This window comes from Papilio machaon, chromosome 7, assembly GCF_912999745.1.
Source record: "Papilio machaon chromosome 7, ilPapMach1.1, whole genome shotgun sequence".
Lineage (NCBI taxonomy): Eukaryota > Metazoa > Arthropoda > Insecta > Lepidoptera > Papilionidae > Papilio > Papilio machaon.
The window spans coordinates 2,389,250-2,415,933 of record NC_059992.1 but is presented as its reverse complement, the minus strand read 5'-3'; the positions used below and the strand labels follow the sequence as shown (position 1 = coordinate 2,415,933).

The 26,684-nt window shown below is 33.9% G+C and overlaps 1 protein-coding gene across 1 annotated transcript in view; it reads right to left on the bottom strand.

The window, feature by feature from the left end:
- The window catches only part of LOC106711573 (1-phosphatidylinositol 4,5-bisphosphate phosphodiesterase classes I and II), a 49,833-nt gene that overhangs the window by 4,207 nt on the left and 18,942 nt on the right, over nt 1-26,684 (bottom strand). The window contains exons 3-13 of the mRNA XM_045678527.1: nt 18,797-18,934; nt 15,387-15,520; nt 11,363-11,548; nt 9,934-10,125; nt 8,524-8,706; nt 5,621-5,883; nt 4,022-4,185; nt 3,564-3,789; nt 3,156-3,313; nt 2,649-2,786; nt 2,143-2,376 (exon numbers count right to left, since the gene is read on the bottom strand). Of these exons, the coding sequence (XP_045534483.1) occupies nt 2,143-2,376; nt 2,649-2,786; nt 3,156-3,313; nt 3,564-3,789; nt 4,022-4,185; nt 5,621-5,883; nt 8,524-8,706; nt 9,934-10,125; nt 11,363-11,548; nt 15,387-15,520; nt 18,797-18,934 (2,016 nt within the window). The remainder of the gene's footprint in view (nt 1-2,142; nt 2,377-2,648; nt 2,787-3,155; nt 3,314-3,563; nt 3,790-4,021; nt 4,186-5,620; nt 5,884-8,523; nt 8,707-9,933; nt 10,126-11,362; nt 11,549-15,386; nt 15,521-18,796; nt 18,935-26,684) is intronic.

The window sequence follows — 26,684 nt, the reverse complement described above, 5'->3', positions numbered from 1 at the left end:
AAGTGTTCTACTCAGTAATACAAGAGCTCTTATTCACCAACCTTAAACACTAAACTCTGATTTTTGGTCTTTAAATTGAGTTATGAACAATCCAATCGTTCGAGGCGTAATTACTATCAAGAATTTGCTACAAAAAACGTAGTATATTTAATCGTAACAACGTGACTAAACTCTGAAAAACCTGACTGAAAATTTTACTATACGTGAAATAATTCCAGAATTAAGCGAAAAAGTAAATTTGCAAATAAAAGTTCCCTAAGTATTAATTAAATACCCAAACAACTTTCGGTTAATACAAAAGAGAAAGACTGAGATAAAATGTAATGTGGTCATGGATACAAGTAAAAGCCGGCTAATGAAGTTGTAACGCGGAGTATAATTAAATATTATTGCCTTATTTCGGCGTTTATCTCGGCAAGGCGTTAACGTATCGCGGAAAACTTTATCAATAACAAACTTTCAGGGGATGAACCGATACAAAACTGTCCCCAAAGAAATAACGAAAGTAATTGAGATAAGATAGAACTGTAATTATTTTGTTCCTTATGTAATTCGCATTTATTCGTGGCCACCTAAACATAAGATGTTATTTTCGATATCCATATTTGCTAGACACTGGTTTGAAAAAAAAAGTATTCTACCTTATCCCGAATCACGTAGACAATTTTATAATTTTAGTACTTTTTAATGAGCATACTAACTTGTTCACATTACGAAAGTTTTAATAAAAAAAATAATTACGAAAATCGGTTAATCAGGAGTTACAATAAACAACAGACGAATTGAGAACTTCTTCCTTTTTAAAGTCGGTTAAAAACAGCACCGTTAATTGGAAACGAATCAATAATCCATTGAAATGATTTGTTATTCATTATTAAATCAAGATTTTTATCATTAGTTGACATTATTGGAACGTATTATTATATTATACGTTCTCGAAAATGTTTGATGCGTTCAAATTAACAGAGTCATCGAGATGGGTCATAAATTGAGGCCGTTACGCGCGTTTTAATCTCCTAACGCAAAACGACACAAATTTATCTGGGCTCGTATTTTTACGGCCCGCAAGCGGTTTTTATGTGACGCTTTCCTTCGCCTTGTGTGCAAATGTTACGGAAATGAGCAAACACTAGGGTTGTCGACAAGTTTTTTAACGTAACCTATAACATATACTGTAAATATAACGACTTTGTCAATGCGGAATTAAGTATAAAAAAGTAGCTTTTAATTCTTAAGAAAGAAAAAGTACATTAGACCTAATATAAGGTCTAATTTTAGTCTTCTTTGCATCCCTATGCCTATGCATCCCCTCCACCATCAAATCCACTTCGGATTTCATGGAGGAGCATAGGAAAAAGAAATATTCTCTTTCCCTGAGTCTTCTCCTGTAACGATAAAAGGTAGGTAATGCAACTGCAATTTCGAATGTCTATGAGTAGTGGTCGTTTCGCCATTTCGGCGAATTCAGATTACCACTTTCATTTGCTTATAATAAAAAAAACATTCGTTCATTATAACCATGAAATACTATTTAATAAAAATTTTCGTAAGACGACTAGATTACGGCTTTACTATAAAGTTAATCAGTGAATGTTTGGGACAGCCCTGAAGTGGGCATTTGACGTGCAGTTAGCAGCTAACCGACGTTCAACTTAATTAACCACTCAACGTGTAGTGCGATGTGGCGCCTAACACTTTGCCACTAATTTACTAGTCGGAATAAGAAATTACTAATTAAAATCCACAACTAAAAAACTTAAAAAAAAATATAATTCATTTTATTGGTAGTTATATGAAAATTAAAACTTCGTGAAAATTTAAAAACGAGCAAGAAATTAATAAAAAAAAAAATTAATGATTGAACTTAGACCGATTTTAAGAAACATATTTTACTAATAAAAAATAAAAAAAAATTTTTTGCACTTATTATATAACAATAATTCAGATGTCATCATCAATCTATACAATTTAATAAAATTCTAGTCATTCATGTCTGTCAAGGTTGCGTTTGTTCCGGTTAATCTCCGGAACGACTGAACCGATTTTGACGGGACTTTGACGGGAAGGTAGCTGATGAAGGCGAGCATGTCATAGACTATTTTTCTAAGTCGGAAGCATCCGCTAGTTGATAATAAGACTAACCTTCTTGAAGACAAAAGGCTCATCTCCGTAGACAGGATTGATGCCGTTATTGGGAGCGACTCGTGTGCGGAACTTCTTGCGTACTGTATCCGCAGGCAGACCGAACATGTCGGCCTCTACATAAGTGCCGCAGCGCTTGTCTGTCAGCAGCTGACCTGACACCACTGTCACAGAGAGCGAGCCAGCGATGATACCGTCCACTGTGCTCTCCGCGAACGGGTCCAAACGACGGTCCTGCGATTATGACCTTTATTACTGTGTGATAAGGTCTCTTTTTCTCCGTAGTTATTGCAACAGATTGATGTTTGAGCCGTTCTATCAGTCATTAAACTGAGACAAATATATTTAAGACCAACTAGGGTTGCTTTAAAGTGAAATTATGACATTAAATGTAACCAATGGCAATTTGAAATTAAGATATGTTAAATCTCTTCCCACTCTTTTTCCTCTCACTCTCTCTCTCTCCTTGTATCTATTAAAACCGCATTATAAATTCATTATGTTACCTTCCGTCGCATAAACTCAGGCTTGAGGAGGTACCCGCAGCGACGGTTGTACTCGAAGGTGCCAAGATTGAGCTGCATGGCGAGGTCCAGCGTCTGGTAGTTGAGTGCCACCAGCTGACACCCCGCGTTCCAGAACACCTGACAAATATACCGTACTGTTAATGTAACTTCGGTGGAGAAAGTACTTTACACGCTTCATGGCTAAAATGTAATTTGAATAAATGTTAATCTTTACCAGGTTCATATTAAATATTTCACGACTTTGACATAAGTAGCATCGACAAAGAAATATTGAGCGTTGGAAATCCACCAACAAAGCAATGACTCGCCCTGTCGAGTCTCTCACTAACCGAGGGTTTCTGAGATCAAAATCACAGTATAAAACATATCGTCATCCCTATCATTACTTTTGACAAAATAGAGTTAACAATATGATTTAAATGAGGAACTCATGGATAGTGGATTAAGATTTCCAATCCTAGTCTATGAGTGTTGTTGTTGAAGTACCTGTGGCATAAAGTTAGATGAGTCAAATCGTGTGCCGGCCGGGTACACGCGCGACAACTGGTGCTTGTTGTAGTTCACGAACTCTATCGGCCGCTCCTTCAGCAGCGTCGTCGCCTGCTTCTCATCGAACGACGACATCTCGTAGAAACGGTTTTTCTCTACGATCATATCGATTTCATACTTATCACAGATAATTACAACATATTACAGCTACAAAACGACTAAAAAACCAAAGATAATTGCAGAGATCAAAGTGCAAACAATGAACTAAACTAGACATTTTCAATTAACTGTATATTGCAAGCAATAAAATGAAGGTTTACATAAAATTCTTCTCTTTCCTTCTTAATTAATATAAGAATTTGTAAATAAACAAAAAAAATGTTCGATTTACCAGTGCATACTAACTTTCAGCGTTCTCGAAGGAGCTGAAGTGCACGGGCTGCACGTAGTTGACGAGCGCGGAGATCTCTGCGGCGGCGTGCGTCTCGGGCTCCGCCCCCGGCGCGCCCGGCCCCGCCCCCTCGCCCGCGCCCGCGCCCTCCCCGCACGCCTCCGTCTCCGCCTCCTCCTCGCCAGACGACGACTCCGACTCCGACGACTCTGAGGACTCCTTGGAACCTTGTCGGGCCAGCTATTCAAATAAAGTCAACAAAAATCACCTAGTCATCGAATTTGTCATTTCAATTAAAATAATATTTATGTTATTGGTCAAACAATTGTCTCAATACAGACGTGAAACAATACATATGAGGTCCCGTTTATTACAATCATTAACCCTTTGCTCCACAATTAAAATTTTACTGCCTTAAATAACTTGCTATCTCATCTGTGACTTCACACGAGAAACTATGTAAACAACGTACAGGTCCGTGCGCGATCTCCCCGTTGCCCTGCGGCTGGGCGGGATCGCGCGCCTCCACGTCCTCGGAGCCCACGGAGCCTTCCTTCTTGTGGTGGTGGTGGTGCTTCTTCTTGTTCTTTATTATTATCTTGTGCTTCAATAGCGATGGGGGAGGCAGCTCCCCTCCTGATAAAAATACACAATTCGTAATAACATCTACGATATCACACCAAATTCGTTATTTATCTTGCTATTTATGTAAAGATTTTATAGTCCTTTAAAAAATTTAAAGGATCTGTTATAACATAATTCACATTTAAATAAGCCTTTTTTAATTCTTAAACTTTAATACACAAGTTTTTCAATGTTGCCTCTATCCAAGACCCATCCAAGTGACCCTTATTAACATAAAAATCGCGGAGCTAAGTCAGTTCGCGCAATTTATTCTGAGCAAACAAGCAGTATTATTGTAATATATCCAATGAATAATAATCCAGCAAGCAATATCCGGTCGTGCCTCGTGTAGCGGTACCCAGGATGTTCCCGGATATAGAACGTAAAACTGATTTCATATTGAATATTCTCCACATTTCGGACGCTTTGTAAATTCAATTACATATTGTATTTCTATTATATTCTTTACATACTTCCATTTACATACTTATTAATCATTATTGACATGACGAAATTTTAAACTACAGACAATGTCACTTTATAGTTTAGTGTACATGATAATGGAATGAGAAACGAGGATAATAAAAAATATCCGAGTAAAATTTGTGAGGATAACATATAAGCAAATTGAAGGAAACAAGAGCAAATTTACATAGATACATACAGGTTAATAACATTTTGATATGTTTGTTTCATTACATCATATTATTTACAAGCAGATGTTACACTGGCTAGACTAGACGAAGATGTTTATTTTAAATTGTGTGAACGTTACTCGTACATTAAAAACAATAGATGCTGTTGAAACATTTTAGAAACTTCCAAACTAGTACAATTAAACGTTTCCACATGAGAGTACTATATTGTACGCAGTAATTATTCAAGTGCGAATAAAAATGTACGTCGGTTATAAAACGGGAATCGCTTTATACATCACGAGGTTTATGCGACAGTGGGAATGTCAATAAAACCACGGCAAATATTGCGAGGCGGCGATGATGTCGGCTTTAACAATCCGCCGGATAGCGATAAACCCGAGGCCCTGTTGTACCAACAAACACGCGCACGGTGTTTTACTTGCATTGAAAATAAATCGAACAATTTTTTCGACAATAATAAAGTTACGCATTTTGGAACAGAAGCGACTTGGCTCATCTAACATTAAAATACGAAATGCGATTTTTATAACGTTACGTTGATTTATGAATGTGGAAGAACCGTTTTAGGTGTGCCACGACCGCGGTGAACGGAGATGCATAATCTCTACCTACCCTTGTGGGTTAGATACGTATTTTTACAACCACGCTCCTACCAAAACAAACTTTAAAGCTCTAAGTTCTTCAAACATAAAACTTTATAGAAATTAGTCTTGTGAGGTGTAATTTACGGTTTAAGATTTAAGCGCAATAAGACGATATTAAGTTCGTAATTCTAGAAGATAACTAACCTGGTTCCAGCTGATGTGAATCGAGCGGTCTATCGAGCAGCATATCACCAAAGATGTCTCGACAATAATTAGCTATCTTAGCTTGCTGACGAGGATTACAGTGGTTCTCGAAGCTCAATATAACGGGGTAGTCGGACGTCTTGAAAGCGCTCTCAGCTATAGCTTCTAGTACCTCCCTTGCGCTGATCTCCGGTACAAAAGTATACCCGTGAACTATGATCGGCTCATCCGTACGTCCGTTCCAGAAATCTAGTTCCACACACCTGTTGACAAAATATAAATGATATACCGATGCCTCCTACGTTAATAATCGTAAAAAAAATAATAGTTTCAGACTTCAGTTTTCTATCGTTGCTGCTTTTGTATGCGGCATAATAATTTTTAAAGTTCTGTCCCGTAAAACTAGCATCAAAAACAATCAATTTACGTTGGGACCATCTTTTTCTATAGATCGATATAATAGTTTTTCCATGTCATAGCTTCCTCTAACGAGAACTTCTCATACAAGAAAAGAATAAGTTTAACCAGCATAGGAAAACAAGTTGCAAACAAGAGAAGTGTTAATAAAACTTTTAACTTAGCTCAACTCTGTATATGTTACGTCATGCGATTACGTCAAGAAATATACGAAGGAAAACTTAAATTAACTCTAAGGGTGTAAATTGAACAAAAGATAAGCACTCTATCATAGAAGTACAACAGCATAATAATCTGAATTTATAAGCATTTAACTAAAATTAATATAAAATATCGTACACGTTATAACACTTTTGAAAGTATTTCTAAATAAAACTAAAAATATATCAAGTCCTTCGAAAGATTTCCATAATATAATCAACAATAGCAAATCTATTAAAAGTTGAATCGAAAACATAACTCCAATATTTTATCCCATAAAAACTCTTCATATTATTATATGAAATCATGATTTTAATAACTTAATCTTGAAAGAGTTATACAAAGCTGTTTAAATTACATTAACAAAAATAATTATGAAATAAAACAAAATTAATTAAAGTTATAAAAGATTCATTGTGAAGATAAATTCGTTTATAATCTCACAAAGATACGATTCACGAATATTTCAGACAACAAAGAATACGTTGGGATTAAAGATTAAATATACAAATGAAGAAAAGCAAAGATAAAGCTTTGCCAAGTTTTCGCTAACGAATTCAAATGATACAATAAAAGGAATTGCTCGCATTAGCAGCGACAAATTGCGTTGTTTGCGCACCAACCAAAAAGAATACATTTACCTTTATAAGCCTCTTGTTAATTACTTCACAGAGATAATGAATAAATTAATGACATTAACCGTGAAATTCAACAGCAGTTTTGTATTAAAACATATCATTGTCTCTGTCGTTTCCAAAGAGACCGAGAGAGATAACGTAAACTTTTAATTACTTCAACAATTGAAATGTACAGTAAGGGTCCGTTCACATAGACAAATAAAACCGTACTTTATAAAATTGAAACAAGGTTTAATGTTACATGGCACATCATCTTTATCGAGAGCAAGAATAAAAAAGGACGTGAAAAGTAAAATTAAAACTTGTTTCAATAACATAAAGCTCAATTTCTTTTGCGATAAAAAATCTGTTCTGCTCTCCGCCCCGGTCTGTGTGAATGGACCCTAAGAAAGCAACGATAAAACATAAATATCTTTGCTTGCTTTTGCTTGGAATCTTTAGATTTTTCTCTTTTGCCATTAATTGTAGCAAACAGGCTACATGGAGTTTTTTAAGGGTTTCATATAAGTTACTAGACGTAGATAAAAGTGTAAAACTAGTAATTTCACCAAACATAACGCTTATTTGAACAAAATGCAGTAATTTATAAACTAATCTGACACAGCATTAAATAGTTGACACTATCAAAAACATATTTTAAATTAAAGAAGTGATAAAACAAAATAACTATAGACAAAGTAACATTAATAAAATATCTATGGGAGCAAGTTGGTTGAAATATATGTTTGCTATTAAAAGTGTGTTTTAATTTATTTACAAATAAGTTTGCTTTAAAATACTATCTCAGTCGACACATTGTAGACAGCTGGTGCGCTCCAAATCTTCACAAAGCATGACGACTGTACCTCAGAGATTTAGACGTTGAGGATATTTAAACCCGTCTCCGTTCACTCAGTAGCAATTTAAATGCAATCTAAAATGGATACGTGGGTAGACAACGTATGCTAAAGGATTAGGAATGGGTTTATTCTAACATCTATTCAAAATAGGTTTGGGTATTCACATATTGTAGAATAGTCTACAGTATCAATAGAATGTATTCATCAACGACCAAAATGTTTTTGTAAAGTTTTTCAGTGTTAATTACAACTGTCTAAACTTCCAAAGTACAATTATACTCGAATTTGAATAGTTAATAACCCTTTGTTTCAGTTATTAAGGTAATTTCACGTGTAATGTGTCTTAAATTACTTCTATATTTGGAGGGGTCGAAACTTTGAAACGAGCCTTGAACTTTAAAAGCCACAAAGTTATTCGTAATTGAACAGTTCTTGTAAATGTTAACCACATTTGACATTGTAATTGGATTGTAGTCGATGCCATAGATCGAATTTCTATTTCCTACTTGAAATAAATTTGTATTGTAATAAATAAAGTTGAATCTACGAACTGGAACCACATTTTTACCAAAAATTACGAAATTAAGAAAAATATCTAGTGATGTATCTATGTTCGAAAGAAGCATTAAGTATCCATTAAAGTAAAACGTTAAGACTATTTTTTATTTCCTTATTAATCCCTGCGTATCGCTTTAACACTTTTAGTGTTCCGATTTTTTCCTAATAAAATAAAATCGAAAGATAAGTATGTTAAACATATCAAGTGAACAGTGGACGAGTCGGCAGTGAAATTGTTAAAGGCACTCACCTGCAACCAGCGAGCAAACTCTGTCGGTATATCTCTACGCTGGACTTGCCGGTGATCTGATGACCAGTGAGATAGGTGTTGTGCGAACTGTTGATGAAGTAATGCGCGAGAGGCTGATCCATGTCGTCGCATAGATCCATTTTATTCGGCGCTACGATAGGATTGTCCTCCGACATTAGAAACCTGGTGGAAGTATTCAAGTTATTTGTTATTGTTCCTTATGAAATTTTAGAGAAGAACAGACATCGAATTAAACTGCATACACTTAACGATATAATGCTGAAATGTTTACCACTGACGTTTCTCGTAAATCTCTTTTTAAATATTAAAAATTAGATAAAACATCAAATCGAATACTTTGTAGATACTTCATGCATTTCATAAATTCAATGTGAAATCAATTAAATCCACAACACATCGAGTCGATGTGTGCAAATGGTCGATCGGTTCCCTGTTGCCATTCACCGTCAATAAAATAAGGTACGTTGCAGTCCGGCTGGAGTTAATAATTCCCAAATTAATTGAGGACCGTTCAAACATTGCCTGCAACGCGTAAGGCATATACGGTCATATAACGACCAAATATCTCCCAATTTCCACAATTATTTCCACAGTTACTTAGTAACGTTAACGTTTTAAATCAACTTTTACCAATTAACGAACTTTTACCAATATACCAACTTTAACCAATTATAAAAAAATAAGGACCGAATTCTCGGGAATCTCAAGTTTAAGTCAATTTGTTTTTTTTTTTTTAAAACAAAATAGATTTAGACAGTACAGTTATAGATTTTGGTGAACATTTTTTTATAAGAATTAAATATAAATAAAATACCACATGTCAATTGCAAAAAATTTTTGAAACACACTTCAATATAAATTCAATAAATACGACAGAAGTAGCATGTTAACAAATGTGTTTAGATCAAACCGCCCAAACATACATTGTTCAAATGTAAATTTAGAGAGTTGAACGTATTTTAAAGCGTCTATAAATACAATCGGAAGCTCGGAAGTAAATTCCTTTAGCTAAGTAAACAATTCATTGACGTATAAATTCACTATTGACGTAGTCTATTCACTAATGGGTATATTGAGACTAATTCATCTAAGAGTCTGAATATCTCAATTTGACTATCAGAATATGAAATAGAGAAAGAGAAAGAAGATTGGATGGATTATGTAATAACATGATGAAGAAGGAAGTGACGTACAATACATTGATTTAGGAAGACGAAAACAATACATAGAGCGGGATAAATATGACGATGTCTGTCAGAATTCATTGTAGAAGTTTCTAGTGTTGCTTTTTTGCATCAAATGATATTAAATAACAGTAAGATGCCGATGCTTGTGAAGATCCATGTTGAAGGTCCACATAACATAGACATTAAACTAATTCATACTCACCTAAGAAAACCATCGAATGTGAGCTGCGATCTTTGCTGGTGATACTTATTGTACTCATAGGTTCGGATGAGGTCTCTGGCACGCTGTATATCTGCGTAGGGGTGCAGGATCTCATTAAGGCGAGGGTCACGCTGTACGTCGTTTAGGAAGTCCACCAACTGGTTGGCGGATAAATGAGGCTTGTTGTCCGTACTAATAGTAAACAAAATTATTATTATATATTATTAAAGTCATATGTAATATAAATACAAAACTTAAATACAAAATCTGTGTAAAATTGTACTCTCCACTGCAGTTTAATGTTCGCTTAAGCAAACCCTTCGTCTATTTATCATACTAAATCGACACTAAGCCCACCCACAGTTACAATTTAAGGTACATAGAACCAGGCAGTTAGAGATAAGACAGAGACCAACAAATTTTGTACAAGAATTTAAAAAAGAATTGTATATCGTGAGAAATAACTAACAGTTATGGATGGAAATGATGTCCAATTTCCTGAACATTAATTAATCCAAACAAAATTTGCATTCATTTTCAAAATGAAGCTTTTCTTATTAGCTGTTACTATCTATGTTTCTAGCACTGTGTCTATTTCTGACGTCAAGTACTAGTGTGTAAACAGCGCGTTTCGCTTTAAAGGGCGTCACGATCTTAAACATACAAGCGTAAGAATTTTAAATAGCTTCGTATAGTAACAGAAAAGTATTTCTTCAAATATCCATTTGATCCATATATGATTTGATGGTAAAGAAATTTAAAAAAAAATGAAAATTTGCATTTAGGACGTACGAAATATTCTGATATAAGAACATGTTCGTAAAAAGTAAGAGCAAGATGTTTTTCTTTCTGGGATGATGATAATAATAAATTTAATTCTAAAGATTTTACATATTTAAAATTGTGTTATTATAGATTTTTTAAACTTTACTTGGACCAAGTCCTAAAACAAAGAGTATGCGAACACATACGTAGTGAAAAGGTATATTTTTCATCAATCCTTTGTCAGAGGATTTCGCGAAATGTCTAAAGTGAGAATGCGAACAGTGATCAGTGACGTCATTCGCGCGCCGGAACAGTTCCCGATGCGAAACACATCCGTCGCGAATGAAAGAAACAATAAATATGAATTTTCGACAGCGTTATTTCGGTTTCGTGTCACATGCCCGATGAGTAACTGAAGTTCGGGAATCGTTTAACAAAACAAACAAAGGGAAAACAGGAAAACGGTCTTATATTTATCTCTTCATCGGAGAAATCGGTGACAAAGAGTATAAAATTTTGAGATTATTTTCAGCACATTGTTAATTCACTTTGTTCCATATAAAATCTGTTTAAAATAAATTCTGAATTTCGAATTACTTAATTTTCTAGCGGATTGACTCTGAATGTAAACATTGTACGTATCACTGTAAGTTTAGGTACTCACAGACTATTAAATATCTTCAAAACTTCTGTGCGCTGCGTTAGACTTTTGTAAAAGGCGAAGAAGTCTTCGAACTGGAACTTGGACTGACTGATGGTGTCGTTTTTACCTGTCGGTAGACCTGACTCACTAAGTGCCTTCTCTACTCGTTTTTTGTCTTCTTTGTTTTGTGCAAACTGCCGCACGATACTGCAAGAAAAATAGATTTTAATTATAAGCTTTTTTTGCCATTCCATACAGAGAAATGATGTTGAGAGTAAAGAAAATAGTTGCCCAAAATCATAAATAGAAAGCACGCCTTTTGTTTACCACAAGATATGGGCAATAAAAATAAACAATAAAAGCCCTTAGCCGCATTCATTCATACGTGAACGACCCCAAGCATTTTATTGAACGCAAGCAATTAAGGGTACGTAGATTGGATAGAAGCAAGCAACAAAAGACCCTACTCATATTGACAGAATGACAGAACCATTTGATAAATTGTTTTATTTTTGCCGAATATTTGTTTTGCCTTTTGGATTTGATATTTATTTTGGCATTGAAACGATAAATTAAATTCATTCATAAAAAAGTAAACGGCAATTATAATAATAATGATATATTGTCTCGTATTCCATCATATCGCGTCTCCATTCATTCACTTAATAGCTCCAATGATTGGATGGATATAACGATAAACATTACTACTATTTTTACAGCCCGCTTAAAAGCATCTCAGTAGTATTGTTATGATGGTATAAAAGTTAATAACACACAATATTTCATTACAACACAATAACAGTCAGCTTAGTACCTAATACTTAATACTAGATCAACAATTCGAGGCGAACTTTTGACTAATTGATAAATAATTTATTTAAAGCTTATAACATATAACATATATACAGATTTGTCAGTCGATAGTCGAGTTATTTAATACAATACATTCACTTCGAACCTAAACCTGTAAATTACCTACTCCGATTACATAAATACAGATAAATTATGAGCTTTAAAATGTATAAAAGAGACAAGGATTAATTGTTTATTTGTGTTGAGACGGTGACAGGTCTACGGCCAGCCGAGCGGATTAGCTCCCGACTCGCGAGCAGGTGAAACAGATTGCGTTAAGGCGTCTAACACACTGCAGCAAAAGCAAACGTGAAGCGGAGCGCTTACATTTATTTTGTTATTTTCAGCTAAATATTTAGCAGCTATCGAATACCGAAATATGGAGCAAACTATGTTTTGTTTTTTTCATCGCTTTCATAGTGCGCTTCGCTCTAGTTGTGTTCGCTATCGCAACAGTGTGGTAGAGGCCTAAACAACGGCTCAAGACAGCGTTCTCAGAGAATTCGCTCTCAGACGGTTTAATGAAATCTCCATCATTTCTATTAATCCCCGTCTAAAAGATGAAGGTATATATCTATATTATATTTATATTATGACTAAGTATGCAATGCTATGTTTGACGAAAGTTTACTGAAATATAAGAAGCTAGTGAAGAAAGCTATACGAGACCTAAAACCCTATACGATTTTTGTATAATTAACAAAATCACTTTCTTACATCGACCACTAAGGACGTTGTTGTAATATGTACAATAAATTAAAAATAATTTAATAATATATCATAGAACAACTATTTGGTAATAGGTGGTCATGTCATAGACAAAACGAGCATATTGTGTAAACACCGTGAACGATTGTAATGTCAGGCAAACATAAGACGAACGATGAACGCATCGAACCTCCCGAGTTTAAATGTCCTTGAGCAAACACGCGCGATATACATAGCTTACTGCCGCACCCAAAGTCGCTAAAAGACCGCTAAATTAAACCCTTAGTATCGATTTAATATATTAAATCTACGCGGATAACAATGAACGAGACAGGATGGAGCAGTTTTAAATTGCACTAAGCTAAGTCGCTCCGTTTGTTAAGTTGATAATTATAATGCCAGCATAAATAAGTTTCCACTTAATGAAACGTTATCTTTTAATTCATCTGACAAACACAAACAATAAAACATACAAAGCGTATACTTTTATAAATGCAGGACAAGATAATTTATAAAGCAATGTCAATTTTAGATTCGTACAACAATGGTAAAATACACTAGTATTCTAAAAGGACATCTTTCTTTGATTGTGTAATAGACCCAAAATCAATCAAATTTAATGATATAACAAAATAATAAAGGCAGAAATAAATTACAAAACATGTTATATAATCCGTATCAAGGCATAATAACAAATCTAATTACCATGCACTTTATCGACACCGCTAATGGATTCAAACATTAATGGCTTATAAACGACCATCATCGTCAAGGGAGTCTGACAACGTTTATAAATTCACACACGACGAACGTTCGATTAGGATTGCAATTGAAAATTCATATTCCCGGCTCGCTCCACTAAATTACATCTAATTCGAAACTGCCGATGTTGAGCCCCTGATATGATTCCCCTCCGTGTAGGGTCGCCATGTTTTTAACAATTTAGGGAAATAATCTTACTAATATTATAAATGCGAATGTTTAGATGAATGGTTGGATGTTTGTTTGAAGGTATCTCCAGAAGGTCTTAGCCATAGTCTGGAAGAATACATAGGCTACTTTTTTTTTTAAATTTTGCGCGGACGGAGTCACGGGCGACAACTAGTTAAATAATAAACCGTGTAATTATTACTTTTCTCATTCCGGTAAATGTGAATACCATTAATAAATATGAGTGATAACTATAATTTCTAAAATCAACTGTGTTGCAATACGGATAAAATTAGGAGACTCGTATGTATGTCGTTAAGAAGTATGTAAAGATGTCAGTAGTTGTGACAAAATTTAACGTATAGAGGAGTGCTTCTATAGACCTGCGGCTATAGTATCATAGTATAAATAACTATGTAAAACAAAGAACACAAAAATTGCGTGTTTTCTAGAAATATTACGTGTTTTAAACTAATAAATATTTTCTTATCTGATAACAGTGTACGAGCATGAACGGACGCAATTTATGTTAAACAAAGGCTGACCATTAACTCTAGAATCCCACAAAAGGTTAATATTTTATGTAAGGGGCCCTTTTGAATACAAATTTAATATTTGTCCTGCCTTTAAACATTTACATTTGGTGACCATAATCACAAAGTAAACTTCAATCTCATTGAAAGGCCGGAAAAGCGCTTTCTGTAATGAATACAGCGCACCCAATTCCGCTTAACAATTAAAACTGTTTGACGTTTCCATACCATTCTGTGAAGCATCTGTTAAATTTGCAATAATGATTTAGTATACAATTACCAGTATCCGTCCGATGAACGTTATTGTAAATTTACAGAGTACGGGCGTAATACAAAGTTTTATCTCAACGAACTCTGACGAGTACCTAATGTTCCGCCGCGAGCCTTTCCTACCCCTACCTACTAATTTTCCTTGTTAAACCTTCTTTTGTTTTAAATGAAGAGAATGCTTCTGAAACACCCGTTTTATTGCAAAACAACTTGCCCTCTTTTAATATAAAATATCAGTAAACATTCTATAAAATTTTATAATGATCGTGGATCGTAACTTGTGCTTCTGCAAGGATTAAAAACTAACAAGTTATATAATAAAAATTCAAATATGCGTTAAAGAACTTTGATTTTAATATTCCGAAACGCGCAAGAAAGTTTTCTTTAAACGTAATGTTACTCAGTTGCGGCTTACTAAAAGTTGCAAGGTATAACTTTGTTTGGTTAGTTCTGACGAACGTCAGAATATTCCATGCCCCTGTTATTTTGGGTATTTCCACGAACAGGTTACGTTGCACTACATTGTTGTGTACCAGGTTTTCAATATTGATAACATGGTTCTTCTGCAAAAACTTATTGCTTTTCTTCTATTTGTTCATTGATTATCGAATTCTTAATATAATATAATTATTTGGATTCGTAAATAATTCGTGTTGTAACCTCACTTATCCAATACCTTCTCCCATCTATCGTCACTTTAGTTCCTATTCCTGTTTAACTACAAATAATTGTAATAAATATAAAAGACTTACTTCTTGACGAGTATTTTCCCCGACTTGTCCGCCTTAAGTATTATCTTCGTGTGCAGCTTCTCTAGAAACTTGATGGTTGGGTTGTTGAGCTGGTTCAGATTGTACGCGAGACTGAACAGTTCTTCCGTCCACATCTGATGACAAAATATAATCAATATATTAAACGTAATTGGAGCATCGCCAAGGGAAATAGCCAAAAAAATCTCCACAATTAACTCTCGCGCGGGAATTCAATGTATTAGCATATAATTTGTTGCTCGGAAACACTTCAAATAGACCGGATTGAACGAACGGTGCATAATATTCATTCATGATTTGCGTATAAATTATTATATTGGTTACAACACAGATCGATAAATGATTGGTAAGTTAATCAACAACAATATAACTCGTATGCTATCTACAATGTCATTGTATTATGCTCTATTTAAAACTTTAACGGGTTTCAATAAACCTAAAGAAAAGGTTTTGGATATCGTGGATACAAATGAAGGAAAACCATCTAAAACTACTTCCGAAAAAAAAAATTACATCATATCATCCCAATCGATGCATTCCAAATAAGTTGTAGTTATAAATTTAATACGTATTGCTAAAAACAAATTTATATCAGCACAAATCTATCAATCCATAACATCCTTATCGTAAAATACATCAACTATCATTTGACCGGGTATAGCGTATAAATTTAATGTCAGTTGCACAAGTAGTCCAAGATTAGAAAATCAGATGACCGTTATTTATATTATGCCAGTGATCTAAACAAAGTCCTTGAAGATGTGTACGCAATAATGTTACGTTAACAAAGAAAAATAAATACTTTGACACAATTATTTCTGTACTGTATGCATTAGTATACGGACATTTTAAATTTTATTAATTTACTAGCTTTTACCCGCGACTCCGTCCGCGCGGAATAAAAAATAGAAAACGGGGTAAAAATTATCCTATGTCCGTTTCCTGGTTCTAAGCTACCTGCCCACCAATTTTCAGCTAAATCGATTCAGCCGTTCTTGAGTTATAAATGGTGTAACTAACACGACTTTCTTTTATATATATAGATATATAGACTAGCTTTTTCCCGCGACTCCGTCCGCGCAGAATAAAAAAAAAAAGAAAACGGGGTAAAAATGATCCTATGTCCTATTTCTGGTTCTACGCTACCTGCCCACCAATTTTCAGTCAAATCGATTCAGCCGTTCTTGAGTTATAAATGGTGTAACTAACACAACTTTCTTTTATATATATAGACTTTTTCCCGCAACTCCGTCCGCGCAGAATAAAAAAAAAAGAAAACGGGGTAAAAATTATCCTATGTCCTATTCCTGGTTCTAAGCTACCTGCCCACCAATTTTCAGTCAAATCGATTCGATCGACATATCAAAAATTTATACAAATAAAAAATGTAATGTCTTCTTTTTACTTGATTTTTTTGCAAAAAATAGTAAACTGATAAAAAAAAAATGCCACCTATATTAAAAATACATGGGAGGTGTCAAGTTACCTCACCTAGTATTTTTTTGTGAAACCCTCTTACATTTTCATTATCTTTATGACTATTTTTAATTTAAATATACGAATACAAAATACGAAATAGTTTATTCGGTAAAAAAATACAATAGTTGTAATTAGTATGCTGAAGTCTCATGGTAAGCACACAAATGCCTGTGTTAGGAGGCCCCGCTCTTCTTCGGAATATAAGATTTAACTTTATTTGTTGGAGGGGTAGTTATGTGATGCGGCTCTGTGTATGTGCGGTTATATGCTACCCAGCTATACAATAGCTGGAAAAATTGGAACTTTCAAAAAAGACTTTATTTAACAGTGATTTGGATTTGAGTCCATTACCCGCATCAAGCTGGCAGACAGTTCAAAGGAGTAGTAATAGCCTCGTAACATGTATTGATTATGTAAACGCGACGTATTCCCAAACGGCGGCAAAGCTCCTAAGGCAATAACAAAACATAATGACAGCTTGTATACATTTGCTTTGTCGTAAACTTATACACTATTCGAAATACAAGTTTGAAACTTGTTAACGATTGACAAAGGATATTTCTAAAAGAAAATCAAGCAAACGTGATACTGTCAAATTACCTTTTATTTGTTATCTGAATTGAGTATTAGATTTTCGACGAAAAATAGGATTAATATCAGGTACCCAATTTATTGATAACCAGCTGTCGCCTGCAACTCCGTCCGCGCGGTGTTAAAATACCTAGGTACTACACAATAGCCTACGTGTTCTTCTAGACTATGTTCTACATCTGTGCCAAATTTCATCAAGATCCGTTGATCCGTTTCGGAGATACCTTCAAACAAAAATCCATCCGTCCATTCATCCATCCATTCATCTACACATGCGCATTTATAATATTAGTAAGAAGTAAGATTTAGTATATTTATTGATTTCTATTAAATTGAGCCATTCAATAAATTATATATTTTCACCGAAGAATTTTCCCAGTGCATGAAATCGCTTTGTCTAATCTACTTTCCACTTACCCAGGCTCTACTTTTTCAGTAGTTCGAAAATATTCTAAATATTTACGCACACATTCACAATATATTTTAAAACGATGCATTTAAATGTCCTATTATAAATTTCACAACTATTTCTATTATCTCACAGTCAGTGAGATTATATATTAAATTCTATTAATAGCCAACAAGCCAATCAAATAGTTGTCACAATGTCTCAGAAACCAATTTCTCAGACAAGTTTATGTAATTTGGTCTTGTTACTAGAATATTCAGGTTCTGAAGTACGAGTTAAGTGGAGTTTGTAATGACATCATTATAAATGAATGCTTTCAAATATTCAGAACTGATGCTTTGTATAGAAACTTACGATGAAAGTTTGAAGTAGATTCTAAAGTTCAAAAGATTTATAAGACTATATTTCATTGGATAAAACGATATAAGCTTTTATAATACATGAGAAAAGTTAACCATTATTTATACTAAAACTGGCAAATATACAAGTATCAAAAACATAACCATAACATAATTAAAAGTTAAAAACAACGTTTACTATTTCAATATATTATAGCGAAAAATCTTTATCTAATAGTAGTGGGAGTAACTTAGACCATAATCTTACTAATATTAAATCCGAAAGTTTAGATGGATGGATGTTTGTTTGGTATCTCCGAAACCGCTCAACAGATCTAGATGAAATTTGGCATAGCTGTAGATAATAGTCTGAAAGAGCACATTGGCTATTAAGTTATTTTAATTCCGCGGGGACGGAGTAGCGGGCGACAGCTAATACAGAATAAGTAGCTAAAGAACAAATACAAAAGATGAACAAAAGTGTTGATATTTTTTAATCGAGAGTATATGAGCAACTGCTAGCCCTAATATTATCTATCATCAAGCCATCTTCATTACTGATTTGTGTGTTTTACCTGTGCGATATCCCTCCTGGTGCAGCAGAAGTTAACGAAGGTGACATTGACGAAGTCGGCGCCATAGCAGACCGTCACCGTCTTCTCTTCTAATGATCCCTGCGATCCGATCAACACCACATTCCGAATCTTTTGATCCTGCACAAGAGAAAAACGGTCATTAATATTATTCTATTCCTGGGTCCCTGCGACCAAAATCTCTGATAAAAACAAATCGTTATCTCTGTTTTGTCAAAGATTATGACGATATCTTTTATACAGACTTCTTGATCCCAGGCACTAACGGTGAATAAAAGTAATTAAAATAAAAAAAAAGTAATGATAGTTTGGCTGGTTGTATTATTTACACACTCATACACACACAACTCACGCCTGTAACCCAGAGGGGTAAGCAGAGATCACTGACTTCACAGATCACTTTATTTACAGATGCAGTAAAAATAGCTTAAAACAGGATACATGTATAACGAGATATGATGATTATTGTAACAAAATCGTAAATCCCGGTTAAACATCATAAAACTGTCTTATAAATACAAAATCGTTTACAAAGATTATCTACTATTACAACTGAATTGTCCTTACTATGTCATTTAAACCGGTTTTGAACTACATAAATAAAAGAACGATGGGATAATTATTTTAGCCTATCGCCGTTTCATCAAATCGTATTGGTACAAAGTTAGCAAAAGCTAATATTTCACAAACTATATGTCTGAAAGAAAAAAAATGATTAATGACAGATCGGTTGAGTTTGTAAAGACCTATTCAGAAAAAGCCGTCAATGTTGACACGATGGTAACGATATTAAGCTATAAAATAAACGTAAAACCCGCAAAGCCAACTAATGACTGACCATTTTCATTGAATCTGATATCTATTCTTTATTAAAGCTTTTTAAGCATTTTTATTGTATACTTTTCTTTGTATTTAATGATTGATGACATATCAATAAATTCATTAAGAATGGATTAACTCAAGTATGATTGTCCAGTGACGGCACCGATTAGTTTCGGACCGTTGGGGGTCCATCTTCAGGGCGAGTGTTTATTTTGAGAGCTTCGCGTTCTCGTCGAGTCTCGTATTGAGTTAAGCCGTTTTTAATTAATTTGTTATTATGTCTCACGAAAGTTTAAACAATTTGATGACATATAATTGTAAAATTAGATTTTCTGATCTCTACTAGACCTACAAATTTATTTACTTCATCAGAATCTGTAATAGTTTATTGAAAAAAAAAAACTCTATAAATTTTCATATCTCACTGTCAGAATTGATGTTTGATTTTAGATGTCATCTTTAGTACGAACAGTACGAATAGGCTACTTACAACATCTAAATATGACATTTAAGGAGCGTTGGAACAAAAACCGATAAATCACTTTATTTTTAAAATTTTGGAAATGTGTAAAAATGTGTCCAATATTCATGGTTCACAACCAAACTGCATAATAATAAAAAATGTCAAGATGTGATTTTTGTTTCTATGTTCCGGTTTTTGTTCCGACGCTCTCCATTTATAAGCACAGAGCTGAAAAGTTTCTTAATTATAATAAATGAAATAAAGTAAGTAACTAATGTTAACTGTACAAAAGCTACATAAAAAAAATCTGTTGAAGAAATATGTATCAAATAAGAACACCATAAAATCCGTACAATTATTCAACAGACATCGCTCCGCGTGACCGGGGAAGCGGAAAGAGAAAAACAGCCCCATTCAATACTGGAGACATTCTCATACATTGTTATGTTCACTTCGACTACCTTCCTTGTGGAAAACTATTACAATGATTGACTGCTAGCTCACTGACACAATACATTTTCATTTATTTTTTTATATGCGTACGAAATATTATAAAAAATGTGGCAAATAAGCAAGCGGCCACCTTAATACACCGAAATATCGAAGCGACCGCTGCCGATAAACATCCTCAATGACAGATATGTTGCCTACCTTTAATCGACGGAGGAGGGGACGCTCAGAAAAAGGATATATCATCTTAGTGTGCGTCCCCTCGTCCGTAATATCCATATTCGTTATAAGAAAATGTTGGGAACGGAAAGGGGACTAAAGTTAGGCTTCCATTACGCACTCTCATCAGACGCAACGCGGATATGTTTCCACTTCACGCGTGTCTTCTGTGTGGTCGTTCTCTTTGCCATACAAGGACTATCATGTCATGTCATCATCATAGCATATATACCTAAACCATAAATGTGCCTATTTAGAAGATAGTATGCTTAATATTTGTAATATGTATTCATCTAAATAAAAAAATACAATTGTTTGAATTCGCACATTTCAATACATTTTCCAACTATTTATAAAAATATGTGCCATAAATAACATAGCAAGTTGGCAAGATCACAAAAGGTCACCTTTCACTGTCTATTTTACAGCTTGTCCATATTTTAAGCTTATTGATGTGAAAAAGTCATATCTTTATGACATTATAACTAAGATGATTTACAACAAAATTAACAGAGATTAAATTTCAGTAGCCATTGCGTTAACGTGCAACGATTGATCGTGCCGAAAATGAAATCTAACATCGCACGTCTAATATTATTATTATAAGTTTTTACTACATTTTAAAAGTGGTAAGACGCCAGCAACAACAACATCAGTTGCACGAATTGGCCTCACCCGGTGAAACACCACGACCACACAGAAGACAGACGTGAACTGGAAATAATTCCGCGTTTCGTCTGATGAGTGTGGTGCCGGAGGCCTAATTTTAGTCCTCTTTCCCTTCCCACTCCTTTTCTTATAAGGAAAGGATGGGAATGGGAGGTGGAGATGGAAGAGGAGATGCATGTTAAATATTCTCATGTCTCCTCCTTCGTCGATTGAGGGTAGGCAATGCATCTGCAATTGCGAATGTCTATGGGCAGCGGTCGCTTCGCCATTTCAGCGAATTCATATGGTCGCTTGCTCTTTTGCCACTTTGTAATATAAAAAAAAACATTTCGATTAAGACCCTGTTATTACTCCTGCTATTCTCTTCCTTAACCTTGTATAACTTTTATAACCTTTTATAACTTATTTATTATTAATGAAATCTGAGAATATCCTGTTTCTAAAATATTCCTTGTAACACAAGAAAGGTTTTTTTAACATGATACCTAAATATACGTAAAAATTTAATAAAATTGTACATTTATGTGTACAACTTCATAACAAAAGGCGGCTTAATTTAAATATATAACAATAGAGTAATATCGAATGCAATTTGTAGAGGCTTATAGTTCAATCCGGGTCGCGAACCGCACGCACTAGCTCATTCTAATCGCTTTAGTCATTACGCCTGATGGGAGCAAATTGTTTATAGCTTTACAGTACGCCTATTACACACATACATAACAGGAGAATATTACATTTTTTACATTTAAAAACAACTTTTAATAAGGAAAACCTACACAAATGAAGATTAATCAAGCAAGATAAAAATTAATTGCTAATTATCTTAAAAATACTTCTGTACTTATATTACAAAGAGGAGAAATTTGTTTGTTCTTTCACTGTTGGAAAGCTACACTATCCCTAGGCGTTAAAGGCTACTTTTTTATTTATTCCGCGCGGACGAAGTCACGGGCAACTGCAAGTTGTCAATTGATTACCGTAGATTAGGTACTGCCGAAACATGCTATCTCTGTTTTTTTATAAGATAATAAATAGCATGGCAATATAGTTTCGTACAAATGTTTTGGCAATGAAAACTAATAATTATGCGATACACATCAACCCAATTATATTTTAATCACAAACAGATCACAAAATAAAGTTTAACATTTTTAGAACATCAATCAATTATTTTTTGTCAACAAATGAGCAAATTTTGATCGAAGATATAATGAAAACATTATAGAAAATTCACGTAAATAGTTGATATTACTTAAAGCGTAACGCTGTAATAACAGATACTATATACATAAAGATACATTACAAGAGGAAAAATTTGTATCTTTTGTATGTAACGTATATATTCAAAAACTAATTTCTTGAACAAAAGTTCTAGTTCTATTCTTTGCCACTCGAGCGAAGTTGGAGCTTGTCGCTAAACTTTTTATATAAAAGTAAACGAAAAAACAGTTTGTCTATTTCCAGTGACCACCGTCCGTACTGTTCGAGACAATCAGAACAAATTCACCCATCTGTTTACCCTTTAGTCCATTTCTTTAACAATACAAACAAAACAAACAATTTTTTTCGTTAAAATTTACATAAGCTATGACACCTCTAGGTTCACACCAGCTATATTTGCAGATCTATAAATGTACATAGGTATATAGGTCACTGAATCGATTTTGCTATATTCGTGTAAACGATGCAAGGATTCACATAAAACTTCTTACAGCTACATCGAATTATCTGATTTGCAACCTTTACCAATGTGCTACCTTGATATGCGAGACTCTCTTCAGGTTCTGGACAATAAAATCTCATTTTTAATCTTATGTATTATAATTAATCACTTATATGTACCTATCTTATATATAATCTCTATTTTAATATGTTACAAGTCAGATTGACACATTATTTAACAAGCACAAGTCACACAACACGCATAGACATTATTGTAAGTAGATTTGCCATTAATTTGCTATTGTTTCATTATGTTACTTGTTATTCTTTCTTCATTCATCACTGTTCAAACAGTGTTACAAACTATTACATTCATCTTTTTATTCTTTCAGCGAGTACTACTACGTATAACAGTATAGAAGACTCGGCCAATGTGCACAATACCGGAAAAATATAAAAAAGATAAAACTTCAAAAATAAATCTAACAGCACGGGATTATCGAAACCAGTAAAATTCCTTGTCTATATACCTTGCACTTAGAACTAACGGAACAATAAGAAATCTCATCAAATAAAGTCGAAGTGCCGGGTATCGTACGGTGACCCACTTCCAACGTGAGACCTCGCCAGGGCGCGGCGGGTGAATTAAAAATCTGCAAACATCCTTAAATCATCTCGACAGGGTTCCATTAGTTGATTAATATGCCAGACGACGGCGGAGAGATTAAGGAAAGTAATCAAATTAAAAAAACAAGCAACCAAAATGTTTTTACATCATTTGAATGTAGATACTAAGTGCTAATAATAACTAATAAAATGACTGACTTTATGAGCCTGCTACCTCTGCCCTTCCGATCAACAATCAGCACTGGACCAGCATAGTCAATACCTGTATGTAGGAAAGGGAACTCTAGGTGCGTTCTGCCCGTAGATAGGTCGCCCATTACTGGTTGTATAGATTTTTATTTAAATCTAGAGCAGCGTACGCAGCCATGAACTATGCATCTTGCAAGTTCCGTAAGGAAAAGGTAAAGGTAAGGTATTAATAAAAAATACAATTTTATATCCAAACTAGCTGTCGCCCGCGACTCCGTCCGCGCTCAGTTAAAAAAAAAAAAAAAAAAACAAAATGAAAAATAGATGTAGGCCGATTCTCAGAGCTACTGAATATGCTCACAAAATTTCATGAGAATCGGTCAAGCCGTTTCGGAGGAGTACGGGAATGAAAACTGTGACTCGAGAATTTTATATATTAGATATAATTTTGAAACTAATGAGGGCTGTAGACAGGATGTATCTTTACTAAGAAATTAGTAAGTCTAGTTTAAAAACACAAATTTAACGTATTTTTCTTTCATACTGTCAGCTCTGTTTTTTATTTCATCAAGTTTTACACATTAATTATGTATATCGCTTTTTAAACGTTATGTTAAACTACGAAGTAAAATTTAGCAACCAAACAAAATTTTGATTTTCTATAAAATATGGCTAATCTTAAAAAAATAACCTTTCAGATAGAAACGATCGATATTTTCATATTAAAGGAACATCACGTTTTGTATAATACGATAACAACTTACCAAAAAAGCACTTACCTTAAAACCTAAAATGGGTAAGTTATTAGGGCGTTATAATGTAAATATTGTTGAGGAAAAATCGATGTGGGATAGAACATTTACGAGATCGAAGAACTTTATTCTAATGAACGAATATATTTACGCATAATATATTTATTTTTAATATCATAAGTAATTAGACAGATTATATCAATGACCTAGGTATATGTGGAAAAAAAATTATTTGTTTTCTATAAAAATGACAATGATATGTATTTTATCAGTTACATCAGCAATTTAAGGCATTAGAAGTCAATTATAGATAACGTATTCGTTTTTTTTTTTTTGGTAACACGAAATAAATGCCTTTTAAAAGCTCTTTTACCTTTTTAAATGTAAACTTTTTACTCAACCTTGAACAGCCATTTCCAAGAAAGATGTGTAATTGCCTTTCGTCTCAAACTAAATTAAAGGCTGTCTCTTTAGTTTCTTTCTTTTTTGTATAATAACAGTCCTCAAGAAGAGGACTTGCGACAGATGCGCTACAATACGCTACAGAAAATAAAATGACGCAATGACAAGAAATTTAAACATTTGATTGAATATTTTTTTTTTTCATAGAACAACTTCGACGAACTCGCAACTTTAGAACAAAACTTTGCACGATAAACTAACAACTCAATACCGCAGGCTTTAGCATAATATTGTTATAAAGCAAACTAATGGTCTTGCTCTTTAAAATAATACCATTTCTGTCTTCACAAACTTCCTATCTCTAACTTTCGTTCTGTTTGTTTAACGAGTAAAATAAATATTCCTTTGTGAATTTCAAACATTATTCCTTCCGATCTATATAAAAAATAACAAGGTACAAGGGTATTGAAATTGAACTCTCATTACCTTGGCTCGTTTACAATTTCTAATTAGAGTTTGCCGAAGCCTGAAACATAAAAAAACTTACTAAAGCGTATGACCAGTAGCATCGCTATACTAACATTTAACGGAGCACTATAAAGGCTTGGCTTTTATAGCAGCCAGTGGCAGGAGCATGTAATAAAAAAGCACTAAGCTATAGGTGTTTGTTGTCAGACACCACACCAATACTAGCAGGTCTAATGCATTTCTGCATGAATGACTCATACGGAATTCCCAAACACATGCAATAAATCAAATGTTGGTACTGAAGTGTTATTGATTTCACAACTAAGCCGACAAGACGTTCTAATTACATACAAAATTACATACTTTCGAATTAAAATGAATATAACAGAAAAATGTCTTGTATAACTGTGAGTACCCACTATCAAAACATCTGTAAAAAAGTTCAAACGAAGACTCTCTACTCACCAAAGTGAAATTATATAAATGAGCTTCCAAAGTCAAAACCATAACTTATTAATATTACTAATATTATCTTATCCTATCTATCTTACTTCTTACTATCTTACTTCTTACTAATACGATAAATGCGAATGATTAGATGGATGGATGGATAGATGGATGTATGTTTGTTAGAAGGTAGATCCGTAACGGTTCAACGGACCTTGACGAAATTTGGCACAGATGTAGAACATAATCTGAAAGAACACTGACTATTTTTTTAATTCCGCGCGGACGGAGTTGCGGGCGAATAATAGTTTTATATAAAATAAATAAGAAACTCTGCCTATTTATATTTATAATTGTTGATATTTCCATGGTGTCAAGTTCCATTACACTCTATAATTTCTGTTTATAACACGAAACACGACAAAACGACATAATTAAGCAAAGTGCTCTTTCGTGGGTTTAAATGACACTTGTGGCATAATTATCTTTTTGTTGCCACTCGTTTACAGCTGTGGCGAAATTAAAATGAATTGTACGACCAATAATTTGGTTGCAAATGTATATATTCAAATAAATATATGCATAAATTTTTTGCAAAGTTTACGAACTAGAAGCAAGAGACAAAGATCAACTTCCTTACATATCCATTACCGTGTGGGTATTAACTACCGAAACACGTATTCAAAACGATAATTAG